The 20,163-nt window shown below is 45.4% G+C and overlaps 1 protein-coding gene across 1 annotated transcript in view; it reads right to left on the bottom strand.

The window, feature by feature from the left end:
- The window catches only part of DERA (deoxyribose-phosphate aldolase), a 646,316-nt gene that overhangs the window by 270,824 nt on the left and 355,329 nt on the right, over positions 1-20,163 (bottom strand). The window contains exon 5 of the mRNA XM_069628380.1: positions 12,285-12,419. Within this exon, the coding sequence (XP_069484481.1) occupies positions 12,285-12,419 (135 nt within the window). The remainder of the gene's footprint in view (positions 1-12,284; positions 12,420-20,163) is intronic.

Below are 20,163 nucleotides of genomic sequence, written 5' to 3'. Positions count from 1 at the left end.
CCCCACTGTATAAGAATGGATAAGATATCAACACTATATAACAAAGCTGAAATAACCATTAAGAATATCAAGGGACATAGGTCCTATGTGGAAACAGAGAAGGTGAGTTGAAACTGTAAAATGGACAGAAAAGTTTCTGAAAGCACAGGAGGATGTATTTCCCATTTAGACAGAAGCTCTAAGTTTGTGATGAGAAATAAGACATTTTAAGCACAGATCTCGCGCCCCAACATCACAAAGGTTGGAAAGGTAGAAGTGTATATTTCAAGTCATCCTGGAGGGATTGAAACTTGGAATTGGGAAGTTAATCTGCAAGAACTGTAAGACTAAGAACAAGGCAAATACAAGTGGGACAGGCAGAAGTCAATGCCGAGGATATTATGCAAACTTCCCTTTTTAAGTGAGCCATTTTTCTAAAGTGCTAGGGCCAAATAGATATTTAGGATTCGGACAGAAGACTTTTGTTAGGACTTGAAATGCGCCCTTAGTTGTTCTTTTGTTAGGTAGAGAACTTCCCTCATAGCAATATGGCAAGTCAGCTGTTTTTTTATTTAAATAAAACCCTTTTGTACATGTCAGTGAGTTGTCCGACTCCTCCTTCTGGTTCACCACATATGGTGTCAGTGGTGGGATGTAGACCAGTTGATCTAAACTGGGGGACTCTTTTTTCAAAACTTGTTGAGAAAGCTAAGGCCTACTGTGGCCATGCCCCAATCCATTGTTTTTGACTTATGCAGCACGGAAACCGTCTCCACACCTCTGAAGGAGAGACGTCGAATACCTACAGGTTTATGTCTTTCCCCTACACCTGGGACCTATATTGGGCTGGTAAAGTCCAGATTGGCATGGCGATATGCCCTAGATGTTGCAGCCGGGGTAGTATGATATCATATGATATGGCATTTATAGCGCGCTTATACACAATTGTTTCAAGGCGCGATGAGGCAAGGGATGGGGAACAGAGGGAAGACAGAGACAACGATCTTACTAGGCCTGGTGACATTGAGATCGTGCAGGGAAAGGGGGAAGGGGAAAAGTGCGGGGCTCCGATTATAGGTGTGAGGTGACAGTGACCCTTCATAACCATGGGACATCTGACTATTGTTATAGAGGGGGGGAGGTCATAGCTCGGGGAATCCTCGAGAGAACCCTCATTCCGATACCCCAAGAAAAGGAAAATTTCCTCAAAACAGAGAGGGGATAAATGGGTTTTGGAGAGGCCGACCTTGTTATGGTGGAACCTAAGTGAGAGAGGCAGAAGAGATAGTCCAATTATCTGATCTTTCCTTCGCACAAAGGAATGACCCTGACCTAGTATTTGCCCTTAGAAGGGTAATCTCTGAAGAACAGGGTTGAAACAAAGCCGGTCCTTTCTTTTTTCTGAAAAAAGGAACTACTATGCCGAGGGGATGTAGGAAAAGATGGACTTCACCAGATTCAACTAGTGGTTCCTCGCAGCAAGTGAAGTGATGGAGTTGGCCCACTCCCATCTCATGGCTGCCCACCAGGGTATGGGAAAAACCCAAGGCCAGGTGATATTCCAGTTTTACTGCCCTGGAATGTTCGCTGATGTGAAGAATTACATTGCCACATACAAAACCTGCCAGAAAACCGCAGCCACTCCCATCTCCCCGGTCCAACTACAACTACTTTCCATTATTCAGGTCCCCTTCTCTAGAATAGCCATGGACATAGTGGACCCACTAGAACCATCTAAGTTGGGGAATAAGTACATCTTGGTGATCGTTGATTATGCCACCCGCTAACCCAAGGCATTTCCCCTCTGGAACAACACTAGCCAACAGATCCTAAAGCCCCTCCTTCCTTTTCTGTGCACAGTAGAGTTCCCAAAGGAAATCCTCATAGATCAGAGAACTACTTTTATGTCAAAGAACATGAATGACATAAAAGAGATGTTACACATCAAACCCCTGAGGGCCTCCGTCTTTCATCCCCAAACGGATGGCCTTGTAGATATTTAACCAAAACCTGAAAAGGATTCTCCACAAACAAGTAGAGGCGGATGTCAGAAATTGGGACGTTATGATTCCCTGGACATTAGTTGTAATTTGAAAAACACCTCAGGCGTCTCTAGGCTTCACGCCTTTTGAATGACAATATGGGCGAGAACTGCGAGATGTATTAGATATTGTGATGAATCTGATGATGTCATCACTCCTTTCCCCTGATGTAGCCTCTCCTCATGTGGCCAGGGACAGCAGCCGCTACCTGATCCTGACCCTGGGGGTGGCTGTTTTAGGGAGGATCCCATGAGTGGAGGAGACCCTCATGGGGAAATCCCAGCATCATCAAATGAGACATGGTATCCCCCTTTCTATTTTAGGGATACTGTGAGAAATCTGAGGATATTCTCCCAGTAAGACCTTGAGAAACCCTTATTCAGGTGGCCAGGACATGGCCATCGCTGTTGGATCCAGTTCCTGGGAGTGGACAAGTTGGGAGGATCTCCTGGGTAAAGGGAACCCGGGGTTATGCTTGGGGGAGTACCCCAAGTGAGACGCAGTATTGTGCCAGAGAAGGAAAGGAGAGTGAGTTATCTGAGGCTTTCATGGGCTGTATTGCATCTGCCCCCCTTCCTCCCATTAGCTTTCACCGGCCGAGATCCAATGACCCCTCCTTACGTAATCAATCCTCTAGGTTCCCAAACCCGGTTACAACCAAAAAGCATAACTCCCGGAATTCTTGTTTCAATTCCTGCATTTCCAATCTGATCAGACCAAACACTACGATTCCCACAATTCCCTTTGTTCATGTCATGACCCCAGCTATTACCACTTAACCTGCAAACACTGCCAATCCGTCCCTCTGATTGTCATCTTTCGAAACCCCAATCTCCTATGACAGAATACTACCGTTCCCACGATTCCCTATATTCGTTTCTGCATCCTGGTCATTCTCGTCCATTTCACAAACCTTCCCTATCCAACCCCGTGGGACACTCAGGAACTTTACCACCCTAATTTTCCACCCTGACCACTTTCTCACATTGTGACAGATGGCAGACTTGTAATGCACCCGTTTACCAAAGTCAGGCGATTAATTTAAATCACACACATCTGACGGCCCTTCCTTTTCCCCACAGGGATAAAGGTGGAGCAAGAAAGAATGCAGGACAAGCAAGGCGAGCACGGCAGACAGCACAACGGCACAGCTACGCAGGCGCAGCATTTCAATCGAAGGAGATAGGCATCAGGAATCGAAATGGTGGCAAGGAGAGAAGTGACCTTGCCGTTTTCATCCCAGGCCCTCGGAACCTTCGCGGAAGAGAAGCTAAGACCGCGAACAATAGCACAAGTGTCTTGAAGCAGAGGGCAACGGTACAAGGGGCAAGCTTATGACGATAAGCAGGACCAGGGAAGCTCCCGCACCCGTGGTACCGGCCTTGACACCAGGAAAGCCAAAAGCCAAGCGGTTCATCACAGCCGGTGAGTCGAGGGGAGAATCGATAAGAACCAGGCTGTGTTGAATGAGAAGCGCAATGTGGCAAGTTTGAACCAAGTTAATGAACTGTGAAAAGAACTGTAACAAGTATTCAAGGGGAGGCCAGCTGCAGACGGAATCCGGCACCACATGGGTGCTAACCTGAGAGTGCTCATACTGAGGGTCAAGCAAAATCCCTGTTCAATCTGAAGACTATGATCTACAAACACAAGAAAGTAAGGGAAGTGAATCCTGCATGGTGAAAGTAAAAGGGAAGTGAATCCTGTGAACATTGAGAGTAAATATGAATGAGAAACCAGCAACAGTGAACTCAGAAGAGGGGTGCTAACGAGTAAGGGGCAAAGTCTAAATGTCCAGAGGTTTTAAATTACAGTGTTTGTGGAAAAGACTTTGTGAAGGGAGATTTTCCCCTGGAGTGCATTGTAACACCAAGAGGAGAGAGACACCCTCTTGAGCCTTGTTCTGCAAAAGAGCAAAAGAGATAATTAGTGCATACAGAGCTTCGTAGCACATCTGAGTTTAGGTCTGGCCGAAAAGGGCTTTAGCTCTCTGACAGTGCTCTTGAAGATACATATTATAGAGGAGCCGTGGTGCCAGTCAGCTGCTCCGTGATGCACAAGTGAATCTTGTTGAAAGCTCTGATATAAAGTAGCCATTTTGTAGGCGGCAAGTCGTGAAGAATGATGCTTTTAAAACCATGTTTTGTTTCCACTCTGCTTGCTTCACTGAGGTTTCTTGCATCATTGAGGTGTTTACACTTGCGCGCCCCATTACATTCTAATTATTAATGTTTTTTCCTTTTCTATAGCCAACCCTATCCTGCACAACAAAGAAAATCGGCTTTTACGAAGTTAATCTTATTGGCTTTTCCAATACCTGTTTAATAGGAGCCTGTGCTGAGAGTAGCATAGACCACCGATCCTCAGGAGTATAGAACACCCTAAAAACGAGGCCGGGGAGACCAATAAAAAGGTTACACGTATACTTGAAATGTCTGTACTAAAAACATTGGAAGGATTGAGAAAGGAGGCCAAGAAAGGGCCTTATGAATCCAGAGAATTGTTGTTACAGAGACTGTTATCAGGACTAAGACTTAGTGCTAAATCATGACAAAGTTTGAGAACTTAATGTTTTTATTATAACAACACAGTTTGTTTGTTGTAAAAAATACTGAGGAAATAATTCTCAACTATCTCTGTGCCCTTAACTGCACAATATGCCACAGCAGAAAACCTGAAACGAAAGGGTAAGTCCAGCTGAAGCCTAGTCCAGAGTCTTAACCAGCCTTATGCCATGAACACCTTGCAAATACCCCGCTTACTTCATCAGTACTCTGACGTTTACTTTCTTAGTTCATTAGCAATTCTGGGCACATTCATTGTGGCTGAAGCCTTCTTGGAGTGCAAGGATTTGATCCAAGGGGGTCAGATAAGGAGAACATGGGTAACGCCTGGACTAGAAACATTTTCACAGAAATGGGTCAGATTGGGCACATCTGGTCAGAGGTGGGCAAAGCCTGGCAGTTAAAATGTCCCATTGGTTAATGCGCATTACATTAGTAACATTTGAAAGGGAAATCAATGTGTTTAGCCAATGTAACCACATATCCCAGGAAGATGTGCTTAGGGACCTTCAGTAAAATCAAAGGGGATACAGGTCTTCCCTTATTGGACTCTGCACTACTTCGTGGGAGAATTGTGATGGCAGACTAGATTGTTTAGGATAGAAAATCTGTGGTCGGAATTTTTTTTGCAGGTCTCCTATTATTACAACTATCGAGATGGATCAGAACAAACAAAATCTTCGATGCTCGACAAACGGGGTTTATCAAAGGCGTAGGATGCAGCTTGAATCTTCTCATTCTGAATCTGCTAAAAATAGATGCTATAAGATCAGGTTGCAAAGTATATTTGGCATTCATAGACCTAGCCAACATTTTTGATGGCGTCGACCGAGAAATATTATGGTCCAAACTAAAATCCAGAGGATGCTCACATAGCCTAATCCAGGCTATAAAAGAACTGTGCTCAGACACACATGTGCAGATTCGTCCAGATAGTGAAGGCCATCTGACCAAGCCCATAACGGCAAGGGGAGTCAAACAAGGTTGTCCTCTAGGACCGACGCTCTTCAACTTCTATATATCAGAGGTTGGAGCTGCACTGGATGGAGTAACGTCGTCCCCACCAAAGTTGAATGGGTACCACATCAGCTGGATTCTTCACGCAAACGATATGGTCCTATTGGACCGGACCCCTATTGGCCTTCAACGAAAGCTCAATGCACTAAAGACATACATTGAGGTGATTGGTTTGGAGATCAACGTAGCCAAATCCGAAATATTAGTACTGGAAAATCGAAGGGGAAGTCAACCCAAAAAGAAAAAATACAGATGGACATTGGGAGCAAATGCGCTGAAACAAGTACTATACAGCCGATATCTGGGCACCCTAGTAAATTCTAGTATAAATGACGACCTGATGGCTCAGAAGATTGCAAGTAATTGCAAACAGCTAACAGCCCAGGGTGCCATTATACAAAAAAAGTATGGTACATTTTTATACAGGCCAAAAATACATTTTTACAAGAGTAAGGTGGTGTCGGTTCTAGTTTTTGGAGCAGAAAGTATGTTTGCTGTTCAAGCCAGATTTGGTCTAGATGCGAAAGTACCTTTTGAAAGAGAATCCTCCAGGAGAATGAGACCTCACTAACATTGTGGAGACAACAATGTATAGATATATGGAAACAACTAGTCACTGATGAAGAGACCTTGAGAAATAATCCAAATGCTGAAAAAAAATGTGTTACAACTAGACTGGATTGAAACATCAGAAAAAAGAACAAATCATAAATGTATGAAAACCTCGCCCAGAAAAGCTAAAGGACTAACCAATATCCCAAAGTACATGATATTATTTCCATGTAAACGTCTAAGGAAGAACTATCTAAAATTTAGACTGAATCTGTTTGAAACCAAAGAAATCCAAAGGCAAAGTCAAATCATACGAATGGAAGATCTAAACTGTAGATTTTGCAATTGCAATGAGAAAACCTTAAAACATCAGGGGCCCGATTACAGAAACTTTGCACCAGTGCAAGGGCATAGTTGCACAGTATTAGCACTAGGGCAAAGTTTGCCCTATTTTTAAAAACACTAGGACATATTAGAAAACTATTGCACCATGACAACTGCACCTTGGCATTGTATAGTCGCCTGGGCAAAAATTGCCCTAGTGCAAGAAAGATACATTCTGGATGCGTTTTTTCACCAGGGCAAAGTTTGCCCTAGTGCTAATACCATTCCGTATTAGCACTAGGGCAAACTTTGCCCTGTTGCAATAATGCTGTGAAAATCCATCTTTTTTGGCTGAGAGCAATTTTTGCCCTGATGCCTATACCATGCCAAATTGCACTTGTCATGGTGCAAGAGTTTTCTAATGTGTCAATGTGATTTAAAAAATAGGGCAAACTTTGCCCTAGTGCTAATACCGTGCAACTTTGCACTTGCACAAGTGCAAACTTTCTGTAATCTGGCCACTGGTCCTCTTTTGCCCTGGACTACGAACTATAAGAACGACCTACTTGGGCCAAGAGCTGAACAAATGTGCGACTTACAGCGTTGATGATTGGTGGGTGCAAATGCATAACAGCGAATGTAAAAACCTGACATTATCACTTACGAAGTTTCTTGATCAGCTACAAAAGTAGATGAAGGAAGTGAAGTGCATAACACTGCTAAACAAGAATCTTCAAGAATGTGCAGTAGAACTGGAGAAGGATTAGCGAAACTTGACTTTCTTTTTTTAAGTATAATTTCAAGTAATAGAATAATTGTGTTTTAGAACTTTTTTTTTCTTCTGTTCTTTTTGTATTTCAAAAGTTGGCAATAAACTATATGAAATTAATTAAAAAGAAAAAATCAGTTAGAGAAGATAGGTGAGACAGAGAGCACCATGGGGGGTGTGGCGAGAAAAGAGGGAAGACGGGGGAGGAGGGAGAGAAGGGATAGAGAGGATCTTGCAGCCATCAGGTAGGAGAGTGTCAAACCATGTGACACAGCTGGCTGTGAACCAAGTCTCGGTGAGACCAAGTATATCGGAATCATGCTCTTCAAGGAGACAGCAGATGTCAGAGGAGTGTTTGACAGCCGAACGAGAGTTGAGAGTAGCGATGTGGGGCAGGTTGACACATTTGAAGGACTTCCGAGGAGGGGTACAGGCCAGAGTTACACCCTGCTGAGGTGCTGGAGGTGTCAGAGGAGGAAGGAAGAGAATGCAGGGCAGTCAGAGTGGAGGAAGAGAGTACCAGAGGGGTAGCAGAGGAAGGAGGTGGCAGTGGAGCCAGAGAGGGGTAAGAAGGTATAGCAGGAGAGGAAAGGAAGTTCATAAGGTGTGGGTAGCTTCTATCAAAAAGGAGGAGATTGGCTTGAGGGACCTGGACCAAGACTGTGCCATTTAAGTGGACATTAATAATGGTGTTAGAGGAGTGAAAGGGGGCCAGGAGGGCCTCCCACTGCGTGCCACCATTAATGGGAGAAGAGGAAAAAGGAGCGATAACTCAGACCATATGGAGGTCCATAGGCCTTGAGAGGGAACAACAAAGAGGTTGTCGGTAACAGACTGTCTGGAGGAAGCACTGGTGTAAGGTATCGATATGGAGGCCTGGGTTGGAGACCAGGATGTACCTTTTGAGCTTCTTCCTGCCAGACTTAGTGAGAGTCATAGGATATTTTCTTACTTAGGAAGTTTAGACAGCAATTGTTCTCCTTTTTCAAAGAGAGGGGGAGAGGGAGATTAGCACATCCTTTCATAAATAATAGAGTTCTTTGTTGAGGTTTCATCTTCCTTTATTGTTTATCCATAAATTATTCTTTCTTATTCGACCTATATTTCAAGCCAAAATAGTCCTTTTGGAAGGCTGGTTTTATTACTTGGCACCTGGCCATATTTCTTGTGCAAACGTTGAATACTGTTAGGTCGTTTACTAATGCCGAGCAGCACATACCATTTTGATTTAAATCTGCTTAGTTGCTAAAGTCTTTTTTTCGAATACACCCTCTCATAGTCGAACGAGATCAGAATGGACTAATTCCCTCAAAAGATGTACCAGACATTATAATCAGTGGCTACTATCTCCAGGACAGACATCAGCCAAATGAAGAAGGACCTTTCAAGCATGTCCCAAGAGAGCGTAGCACAAGTCACCCTGTATGTTTGAGGGCCTCAGTGCCACTCAAATTCGAAGCACTAGAGAACTGCGCAGAAGTGGCCCTCTTGAACTAAGTGCTCTAGAGCTCTGCACACACAAAGTTAAAGGAAAAACCCTAACTAGATGTACGGCCCAAATGCCATCTAATCATGTGGAAATAAATAATGAATTTTAAACATGGTCAGCAGGGGCCCTCTCTTCTTGGCCTGTACCAGGGGCACAGCGGCCAGAGCACATGACCGAGCTCGCACAAAGGTGCCACGAACAGACATGATTCTCCTTGTTTAACAGAATCAAATGGAAAAACACTAGCATGCAAAAATTAAAAGTATCTAGCCGACGAGTTACCGCAAACAATCAGACTACCTCTATCGCGTTCAATGTTCCTTTAAAGTGCTCTGAAAGGGGAAGCGAATAGGAGCCTGATGTACATTACGATTAAAGTTGAATTCGTGTTCAAGCGCATGTTTATCTTTCGACGTGGATTAGTTATGGAAGCATCGCCGGGAGACACCCAAGGCAACGATTCCCAGTACATTCAAAGAGAGCCAATTAGACTAGAAACAATTTACCACTGTAGTATTATGCTTGCTAATTAGCTCCATTCCAGAGACTAGAGCAATAACGTGAACTGCAGAGTTTCACCCTCAACTGCTGACTTGCTTTACAGCATTTTCTTTAAATCAGGTCAAAGCCTTGTTTCTCTTAAAGAAGAAAAACCTGCTGAGCAAAGCAGTGATGTAAGATGAGACTGATCAACAGTGAACCCTTGAATGTTATTGGCAAGTGAAAAACAATACACAGAGATGTGTTGTTCTGCCTCTTGGAAGATGCTCGAGCAGGTATCCCTGATTGGATTTGGGATCCAGTCGGGAGGATGCTCATGGTCCACAACCCACTACATTCTAACAATATTTCCTTTAAAAACATATGTTCCACTTTTTTTTAGCAAGTATTGCAGATGAAAGCAAGGCACTCTGTCCAGTTCGGAAGACAGGAGCTGAAGAGTTCTCATCTATTCGTGGCGTGCCTTGAAAGAGATGCATGTTGTTTTTGCAAGCAATAACTCCCTTCAATTTAGTTTCAAAGTTTAGCCGAGTGCTATGAAGCATATTGTTGAAGCAGTATTCAATGAATGAGTGCCTTCAAACTAACTGAAAGCATTCCACAGACGACGATTGGCATTCTGGTCCCTTTGTTCTTCACAGTGGCATTCCAGTGAAAGGCATCTGAAAATAGTAATAGGATACCTTCACAATATCTGCCACAGTGGGTGAATGGGAATCCTTTGCTACAGGGATAAAAAATGCGGTTGCAGAGGAGAGGAGCGTTTGAAAACAGTCTTGGTCAACATGGTGGACGGAATAAGGTCGACCCAAAGAAAAATTGGACAATGGGGAAAGGGATAAAGGGTTTAAGAAAAAACTAGGAGGAGCAGTGGCAGAAGAGGGAAAACAGAAATATATGGGAGGAAATCCAGAATAGACCGAAAGAGGCACTGTGATGATGCCCCCTGCCCGACTAAAGAAAAACCTACCAACCCCACCATTCACAGGCCTTTTGGCATGGGCTCATCACATGGAATAATAGCATGCCCGTCTCCCTTTAAGAGTAGCTCCAAGCAGTTATGGAACTTCCAAAATTGTGACTGCATTGTTAGAATCCGGGGAACACTTTGTCTCTTTTTAAAGTATTGCTTCCTGCATTCAAACCACTTGACCACCCGAACATGCACTGATTTTCATACGCTGTAGCAATGACTTGCTGGAATGCTGTATGCAGAGCTTTGCGGTAGCAGCCCAATTGTCTGCACGTACAAAATAGGATTCCAAAATGGCGACCAGTCTTCGGCGCAGAAAGGTGCGGAGCAACCGAGGTGGCAGGCAACCGTTGTACAAACGCAATCTAACCAATGCAATTACAAGACTGACTCAGGTATAAACACAAGTGGGCTAAAGTAAGGGTACACCCCGAGGGGTTGGTGCATTACGCTATATTAGATGTTGGCAATTTGACAATGGTTTGAGTGTTTGGAGGTGCAGAAGGAGCCAAAGAGAGGCACATGGAGACTAAGGTGGAGCAAGAGGAAGGAGGTTGAAAAAAGTAGGGCAGAGGGAGACAGAGAAGAAGGGAGGTGGAGAGCAGTGAGGAGGCAGTCGATGAGTGAAGTGGCTGGATAGAGCGAAAGCAGGGTAGGAAGGAGGAAGGAGTATAGAGGAGGTCACTTCAAGGCCCCTTCAAGGGCGAGGCAGAGGAGTGTGTTAAGGAGGAAGTTGGACTAGGAACTGAGGAGGAGAGGACAATCAGAGATCAGGTTGGAGGAGGTGGTCAGTAATGGGTGAGGGAGAAGCAGACAGACCATAAGGCTGAGGGGTGTGAGTGGAGAAAGTGTGGAGTTGCGAACATGTGGCAAAGCAAAACAGAGGTGGCAGTAAGAGAGAGGAGTGGTGAGAGCAGGAGGTGCAGGAACACTCTCCTTAGGTACAAGACCATTGTGATTTGGCGAGGAGCAAATGACGCAGGGCGTTTGGGACGAGAGCTAGGACCCCAAGATACAGAGTTGGAGGAGGCACCAAAGTGCAGCATATGGACAAACTCGGGTGGCCGGCCACTTGTTGGAAGCTCTAGTGCTCATTCCGCTATTATCTAATCTATACCTCTGCTGTAATTTAGGCCAATGGCTCTTATGCCTGTGGAACCCTGATACCCAGAATTCGAGGAAGGGAAGCATAGGACCTGACTCAACAGACCACAGAGCCAAAAAAGGAGTGTGGGTAAGTGACCAAGTGACATATTCGCCAATACATCCCCAGAAGGGACCTCACACTGAAAGTTCCTAAACTCAGAAACTTGTTGTTTCAACACCAGGGAGAGGCATTACGTTTTTCTTATTCGGCCCACTTGTGTACCAAATTCTAACACACGTTCTTATTTACCATCTAAACTTGTGTCTGCCTCACATTCACCCTACTTGGCTGCGTGACAGGGGACACATGTTGAGTGTAATCCACTTAAGGTCAGCCCAATAGTTCTTTACTTAGACATAATTCATTGGTTTTATGTTACAAGTTGTGAATTCACAAATATTTGTACAGATTGAGTATTTCAAAGAAAGAAAGTGTGATTGCAATAAGGGATTGGTAAATGCCCTTTGCGTATGAAGGAAGAGAACACTTGGGAAAAGATTCACACATTATTTATCCAAAGACTAGGTACATCAGCTGTCGGTAAAGCACATCTTGAAACAGGCACCATAACATAGTACAAGAGAGACTAAAAGTAATGAGAGATTGGAAGTGTGTCTAAGTGTCACATTTCTTTGCTAAGACTGCCGATTGGAGTGCCTGGTGTGGATTCCTCACCAAGATCTCCAAATAATTTCAGATGTTTCACAAGTTGCCAATTCTCTGGTATGAAACCAAACTGGTAAACTGTGGCAGACACGCGAATGCAGTGTCAAAGATGTGAGCAATTAATTCCTGCTAACTAACACTCTGAATATATGCATTTAGTGTGCATTGCCGTATATTTCTGAACACCAATCATAGCATTTTTAAATTCAGCCAACATTAACTTTAGTTGAGATTTCTGTTACATACAATGGATATGCTTACCTTCCCATTGGCCGGTCAAGGCCAACGTTCTGTTGATCACAATATCAATCTCTGATGCACCGTCTTCTATCGCCATCCTGACCTCCTCCAAACGGGTTTTTAACTGAGTCTGCCCAGCAGGAAAACCTGTTGCCACTGTTGATAAAACAGGACATCACAATTTCAAACAGAGACTGACAAAGCATTTAAAAAATGAAGAGTGTGAAGATGGCTGAAATATGCATTTTCTCTCCTCCTAGGGACAATAGCGTGCAGTAAAATAAAAGGACCATGCCATGTGCAAATGTTCAGATAAGTAATAATACATCATTGTGTGTACCGTGAGGAGCCAGGAATGAGGCACGTACACAGAGGAGACATGTTTGTGGTTACAAACTTTTAGTAACAAAAATAGGGGTTGGAAAATACCTCACTATCCCTAATCTAGGAGGAATTTTCCCACTTCAACCACAACTAATGCGTCTGTCCATTGTCAAGATGTCCAAACAAAAGGTCTGTCCTGTGTCCCTAACCCTATTCTGGCCTTCACACTCTTAATAAACATCAAGGGGTAAGGGTATTGACTCTTCAGTTTTCCAAGTATTCAAATGTTCAAGTTCAACAAGTTCCAATCCAACAAAAAAAGGCTTCCAATGAACAATGTTCACATTTTTGGGGATCAGCTTCCTTCCCCAGATTCCTTGTATCACGTTTCACCAACTCATAAGAAATACAGTTACAGGTAAGTGACTAAGACTTCTCCAGCATTGGATCTTTCATAGATTCAGATGCTTAAATAGAATACCAAGCAGTTAAAACATGCCACATATCCAATGAAAAAACTTTTTTAAAGGGAAGTTATGGTTAAGTTGCACTAATAAAAACCTATGAAATTCAATGAAAAAAACTTTGTTAAAGGGACGTTATGGTAAAGTTGCACTAATAAAAACCTATGAAATTAAGTAAAAAAACGTTGTTAAAGGGAGTTTCTGGTTCCAAGTAAAACCGAAAAACCCCTGAAATTCGCCAGTTACGGTAAGCTAAGCAACCATAACTCGCGCTACCACCGTGCATTGCTAAGACTAACACCCAGGACATCAACGATGACCTCACAAATGTCATTGATGACATCACTGATGACATTACATGTCTGGCTCCCCCTTTTTTCCTTTATTGCAATATCTTGGCCACATGGTTTCCTTCAGTAACAGTCAGGAATTAAAAATTGAAAAGGTACTCTATTTGTAGACTTATCCTTCAAGTATGTTCTTACAGTAATTCCCTTAGGGTCCAGTCAAATCATGTGATACATATGCATAGGGTAAGTGGCACCTTTCAAATAGAGCAATCATTTCTCTGCATAAACGTAATCAGTTAGAATATGAACACTTTCTGCTACTACTGCTCTTTTTTTCCTTACTTCAAAGCCTTGTATATACTCAAATTTGTATGTGTTGTTGTCTCTTTGTGTTTTGTCTATAATAATGCAATAATGTAGTAAGTGGGTTTTATTACCTACTTATCACCCGTTTCACAGTACACAAAATTGTAATAAGAAAACAGTTATCATTTCACTATTCAACATGGCAAGCTTATGAATATTGCACCTCCATCATATATGCTGCACACAATGCCTATATTTCTACATGAGTAGCTTAGTATACTGGATAGAACTTCATAATAGAATGCTATTTATATCAACGCATTGCTTAATGTATGTACTAATTAGCACTTGATATTTATTCCAATATTTGTTGCCACTTTTTGGTCAACATTATAATGAGAATACCTTCTACAGAGTTTTCATGAAAAGTAAATGTACACGTGATGTCACCAGTGATGTCACCAGTGATGTCATCAATGACATTTGTGATGTCATCTTTGATGTCCTCGGTGTTATTCTTAGCAATGCACGGTGGTGGCGCGAGTTATGGTTGCTTAGCTTACCATAACTGGCGAATTTTAGGGTTTTTTCGGTTTTACTTGTAACCATAACGTCCCTTTAACAACGTTTTTTTTACTTAATTTCATAGGTTTTTATTAGTGCAACTTTACCATAACGTCCCTTTAACAAAGTATTTTCATTGAATTTCATAGGTTTTTATTAGTGCAACGGAACCATAACGTCCTTTTCAATAGATGAAGACCACTAGCATCCTAGGTCCTCAAAGTGGGAACCCCAGGTGGTATAAAAAAGATTTTTCTTCCCAAACCGGTACGCCTGCGGCGTCCCGGTGTAGGAAGGAACATCTTTTACAAGATGGCCACCATGGAAAGGGAAGGCGGGGTGTATAAAGAGAACACAACAGGGCATCAGCAGGGGGTGGGGGGAACAAGAGGTCAACAAGGGGCATCATAGGAGGGGGGGACAAGAGGAAGACACAGGGCTTGAGCGGGGGGAACAGGAGGAAGACATGGGGCATGAGCGGGGTGTGGGAGGAACAGGAGGAAGACACGGGGCATGAGCCGGGGATGGGGGGAACAGGAAAGAGACACGGGGCATGAGCAGGGGGTGGGGGGAACGGGAGGTAGACACGGGACAAAGGGCATGAGCGGGGGGTGGGGGGAACGGGAGGGAGACACGGGGCATGAGTGGGGGGTGGGGGGTGGGGGAGAACGTCAGGTAGACACGGGGCATGAGCGGGGGTCGGGGGGAATGGGAGGTAGACACGGGCATGAGCAGGGGGTGGGGGGAACAGGGGAGACACGGGGCATGAGCAGGTGGTGGGGGGAACAGGGGAGACACGGGGCATGAGCGGGGGTGGAGGGGAACAGGGGAGACACGGGGCATGAGCGGTGGGTGGGGGAGAACGGGAGGGAGACACAGGGCATGAACAGGGGGTGGGGGGAACAGGGGAGACACGGGGCATGAGCGGGGGGTGGGGGGTAACGGGAGACAAGGGGCATGAGTGGGGGGGAACAGGGGAGACATGGGGCATGAGCGGGGGCTGGGGGGAACGGGAGGGAGACACGGGGCATGAGCGGGGGTGGGGGGAACGGGAGGGAGACACGGGCATGAGCGGGGGGTGGGGGAACAGGAGGTAGACACGGGGCATGAGCGGGGGGTGGGGGTGAACGGGAGGGAGACACTGGCATGAGCGGGGGGGAACAGGGGAGACACGGGGCATGAGCAGGGGGTGGGGGGAACGGGAGGGAGACATGGGGCATGAGCGGGGGGTGGGAGGAACGGGAGGGAGACACGGGGCATGAGCGGGGGTGAGGGGGAACAGGGGAGACACAGGGCATGAGCGGGGGGTGGGAGGCAATGGGAGGTAGACACGGGGCATGAGCGGGGGGTGGGGGAACAGGGGAGACAGTGCATGAGCAGGGCATGGGGGAAGGAGGGAGACGGGGCATGAGCGGGGGTGGGGGGAAAAGGAGGGAGACACGGGGATTGAGTGGGGTGTGGGGGGAACAGGGGAGACACAGGGCATGAGCGGGGTGGGGGGAAAAGGAGGGAGACACGGGGCATGAGCGGGGGGTGGGGGGGAACGGGAGGGAGACACGGGGCATGAGCAGGGGGTGGGGGAACAAGAGGAAGACACGGGGCATGAACGGGGTGTGGGGGAGAACGGGAGGAAGACACGGAGCATGAGCGGGGGTGGGGAGAACGGGAGGAAGACACGGGGCATGAGCGGGGGTGGGGGGATCATGAGGGAGACACGGGGCATGAGCGGGGGTGGGGGGAACAGGAGACACAGGGTATGAGCGGAGGGTGGGGGGAACAGAGAAGACACGGGGCATGAGCGGGGGTGGGGGAACGGGAGGAAGAGACGGGCATGAGCTTACTGTGCAGGCGGCAGATCCCGCTCCTCGGCCCTCCGCAAGCCACCGTGTGGTGATGGCGTGAGCGGGGGGTGGAGGAACAGAAGAGAGACACGGGGCATGAGTGGGGGTGGGGGGGCAGGAGGGAGACACGGGGCATGAGCGGGGGTGGGGGGAACAGGAGGGAGATACGGGGCATGAGCAGGGGGTGGGGGTAACGGGAGGAAAACACGGGGCATGAGCTTACTATGCAGGCGGCAGATCCCGCTCCTCGGCTCTCATGCAAACGATAAACAAAGATGGTGGGCGTCTTTCAAAATACGACGCACTGCACGCTTCACCGCAGCCAATGGGAGAGCACGTCACATGTCCGCGGACATCACGCAAGCTGCTTGCCCAATCCCTGTCCTGTCTGGGGAGCGAACAGGGAAGTGCGTCTGCAAAGCGGACACAGAAATCACACATTTTTTTCACTTACATTTTTGACATTTTGAAAAAAAATACTGGGCGGAATTACACCAAATTTAAAAAAGCACGCTTTCGGGACCAAGCCGCCGCTCCTGCTGCAAATTTGGTGTAAATCCGTCCAGCGGTTTGGGCTGTAGGCGTGAGCAATGTTTTTTCCCATTATGTCTATGGGCAAAAAAATAAGTTTTGGGACCCCCCCCCCCTATAACTTTGTCCCCCCTGGACCAAACCTCACCAAACTTTGCAAACAAATTCAGAGTGGGCAATATACTTTTTTTTGCAAAGTTTGGTGAGGATTCATCCAGGGGGAGCGAAGTTATAAGCCACCCAAAAAGTGCTCTTCCTATGGAAACAGCAACTTAACCATAACTACATGGCCACTAGCGTGGCCATGTAATATATATATGTCCAACTGCAGATTCTTTGTTGGTATCTTCTACTAGGCAGTAGTGCTTAGCGAACGTGTGCAGGGTGCTCCAGGTAGCAGCTCTGCATAGGTCCTTCAAGGCTACCCCTGCGTGAAATGCTACTAAAGCTGCTCTCCCTCTGGTGGAGTGCACTGAAGGCGGCTTGGTGAGGGGGTCACCCTTCGCTTGGCGACAGTGGGTGATACATAGAGTGACCCAATGTGCCAGACCTTGTTTGGAGAGATGCTGGCCTTTTGTGCGACCAGAAAAGGCAATGAACAGTCTGTTTGAGGAGCGGAATTCCTTAGTCCTCTGTAAGTAAAATATCAAAACTCTAGCTACATCTAGAGAATGCAATGCTCTTTCTGCCTCAGATGTATGGTTCTGAAAGAAAGACAGCAGGACAATACGCTCTGTGAGTGTCATTTCCGATAAGACCTTGGGAATTCATTTAGGATGTGTTCTCAAAATGACGCAGTCCTTATGAAACAAAGTGAAAGGAGGTTCTGAAGACAAAGCTTGCAACTCACTGATCGTCCAGGCCGATGTGATGGCTATCAAAACGGCTGTTTTCCAAGATAAGAATGTCATGTCACATTTGTGAATGGGCTCGTAAAGGGGTTCGATGAGAGCCGTTAGTATGGTGGTTCGACTTCAGGTTGGGACTGGTGAGGGCGTAGGAGGGTAATTACGCATCAACCCCTTCAGGAAGACCTTGACAGCCGGAAGTGAGAGTAATGACTGTTTCTGGAGTCGTCGTGCATGCTGATATGGCCGACAGATTAACTTTGATAGAGGATAGTGAGAACCCTGCCTTCGCCAAATGCAAAAAGTAAGGTAGTACCTGCTCTACCGAAGCGGTAAGTGGATTAATTAAAGACGTCTCACATCACTTGGAGAAGCAAGTCCATTTCCGGACATAGGCGATTCTCGTAGAGGGGGCTTTTGAGGCCCTGATTATGTCCCAGCAATCTGCAGGGAGATTCAGATTCATAAGCTTACGCTGCTCAGGAACCAAGCCTTGAGGGAGAGGCTCGCTGGGTCGTGGTGAAGGACTTTGTGGTTCTGCTGCGTCATTAGATTTTATTTTATTTTTATTTCATTTAGTTTTTACAAACTTTTTGAAAATGTGAAGAAAACAAAAAAAAAAGAAAACGACTAAACTTTAACTCAACACATCCACATCTTAAAACAATTAATAAGTTTCGTCTAATTCATTTTTGTTTGCACACTATTTAGACCTCGAGCATTTAATTTCTATATATACTTGCTAAATGTCTTTTATGATTTTGGAGGCATCACCAGTCCTCAGTTCTGTTTTATGGGGAGACCTCATCCTCGCAGTGTGCTGATGTCGACTCTAGTCGAATGTGTATTTGTTCAAGGAATCTCATCACTGCAATCATCAGGGATTTACTTTCCCCAATATGAAGATGCGTCCACCATACCTCGGGATTATACGTCTGGACTTGAATTCTCTCCTTCTCTAAACAATTTTCACGTTGATCTTTTAGTTCGGTGCAAAACAAGACCAGATGTTTTAGATTTTCATCTTCTTTTGCGCACAACCTGCATTTAGAGTTTCTTGCCGAGATCATCCTTCGATGTTTTAAGATCTCTTTTGTTTCGTACATATTCAGGCGAAATTTTAGGTACAATCATCTTAACCGTTTACAGGGTGATAAGATTAAGTAATTCGGAAGCGTGTTCCGTCTTTTGGCTTCTGGCTGAGTGTTTTGCATACATTTTTGAGATGATCTTTTCTCATTAATTTCTATCCAATCCAAGTCTAGTAGTTTTCTTTTCACCAGATCTGGATTGTGCCATAGAGTTTGTTCATCTGAACCCAATTGTGCTAAGATCTCTTTGCACTGTCGCTTCCAGTCACACAACGCTGATTGTCTTTGTACCTTTTTTTCTGTCAAGAAGTTAACGGAGGGCATATTTGCATCTTCATACGTCTTCCTGAATAATGCTAGTTTATTCCAGGTAATTCTTGCGTTGAGAGTAGAGATTCCCACTTCAAACAATACACATGCTGTTGGTGTGCTTAGTGGGATCTGCAGAATCCTTTTCCAAAAAAACCTTCACATCGGGCCCATATTCTGTGATCGCACCCAAACATGTTCTCAGCGCCATAAATGAGAATTGGAGTTACTTTACTTTGATAACATTTTCTTACCGGTTCGTAAGAAAATTTCCTATATCTTTGCTGTATAATGGTGCCTTGTGCTGTTAATAGTTTACAGCTATTTAGGAGTTTTTTCGTCATTGGAGCGTCGTTTATGCTAGAGTTGATCGTTGTTCCTAAATATCTTGTGTGTGGCACCTTATTTAGTTTATTTGACCCTATAGACCAAGATGAATTTTTTTTACTGGACTTCTTTCCTCTTTGATTTTCCAGTACTAAAATTTCCGATTTTGCCACATTGATCTCAAGACCCAGATCTTCAATGAAGGTTCTTAAAGCTGTCAGTTTTCTTTTGAGACCAATGGGGGTCTGGTCTAGGATTACCATATCATCCACATACAACATGTGATTTATCGGCACTCTATTTATGAGCGGCGGGAATGACACCACAGATGCCAATGACGTTCCTACCGTTACGCTCAACTGGCTCCCACAGGGGCGTCAATCTGAACTGGACAGATGCGGTCCCCACCAATGTGACGCGTAGTGCCGAGATGACGGACTGGACTGGCCCACCTAGCTCCGTTTGCTTGGCCCGTAGGAATATTCTTCTGCAAATGGAGAAAGGGAATTAACCACCCGTGGAGTTGAGCGTTAACCCCTCCCCACTCCCGCTGTTCTCCCCACTGATCACCTTTGATGTCCCCTCTTATAGTCTCACCTGATGGTCTGGAAAGATGAGCTCTCCATCCTGCATTGAGCGCAGGGGCGCGTAGATAACTAGTTGCTTCACTGGTTCAAAGGAATTGGTAAGTTCCAGAACAATACTGACTCTGAGATTCCCGGCAAGACGCTGTAAGTATGTAGTTCGTAAGAGTTCAAATGTCTGACTTTCACTCTGTCCGATTCCTTGCAGGTTGCAGCTTGACCCTAGCGAAGAGTTCCTCGTGGCAACCAGTAATATTCAGGTAAGGATTTGTATTATCCAACACAGTTCGATAAAACAATGTCAATATGTAACCTGTTGCTTTCTCCCTTTTTCACGCGCTAAGAGAAAGTATGAAGTCTCGGGAATAATGCCTCCGGTGGTAAAATCAGGTAAGTCTATTGTGGTGAGGCGGATTCCCCT

This window comes from Ambystoma mexicanum, chromosome 12 (genome assembly GCF_040938575.1).
Source record: "Ambystoma mexicanum isolate Mex_15411 chromosome 12, UKY_AmexF1_1, whole genome shotgun sequence".
NCBI classification, from domain to species: Eukaryota; Metazoa; Chordata; class Amphibia; order Caudata; family Ambystomatidae; genus Ambystoma; species Ambystoma mexicanum.
The sequence above is the reverse complement of the archived record's forward strand: the minus strand, read 5'-3'. Positions and strand labels throughout refer to the sequence as shown.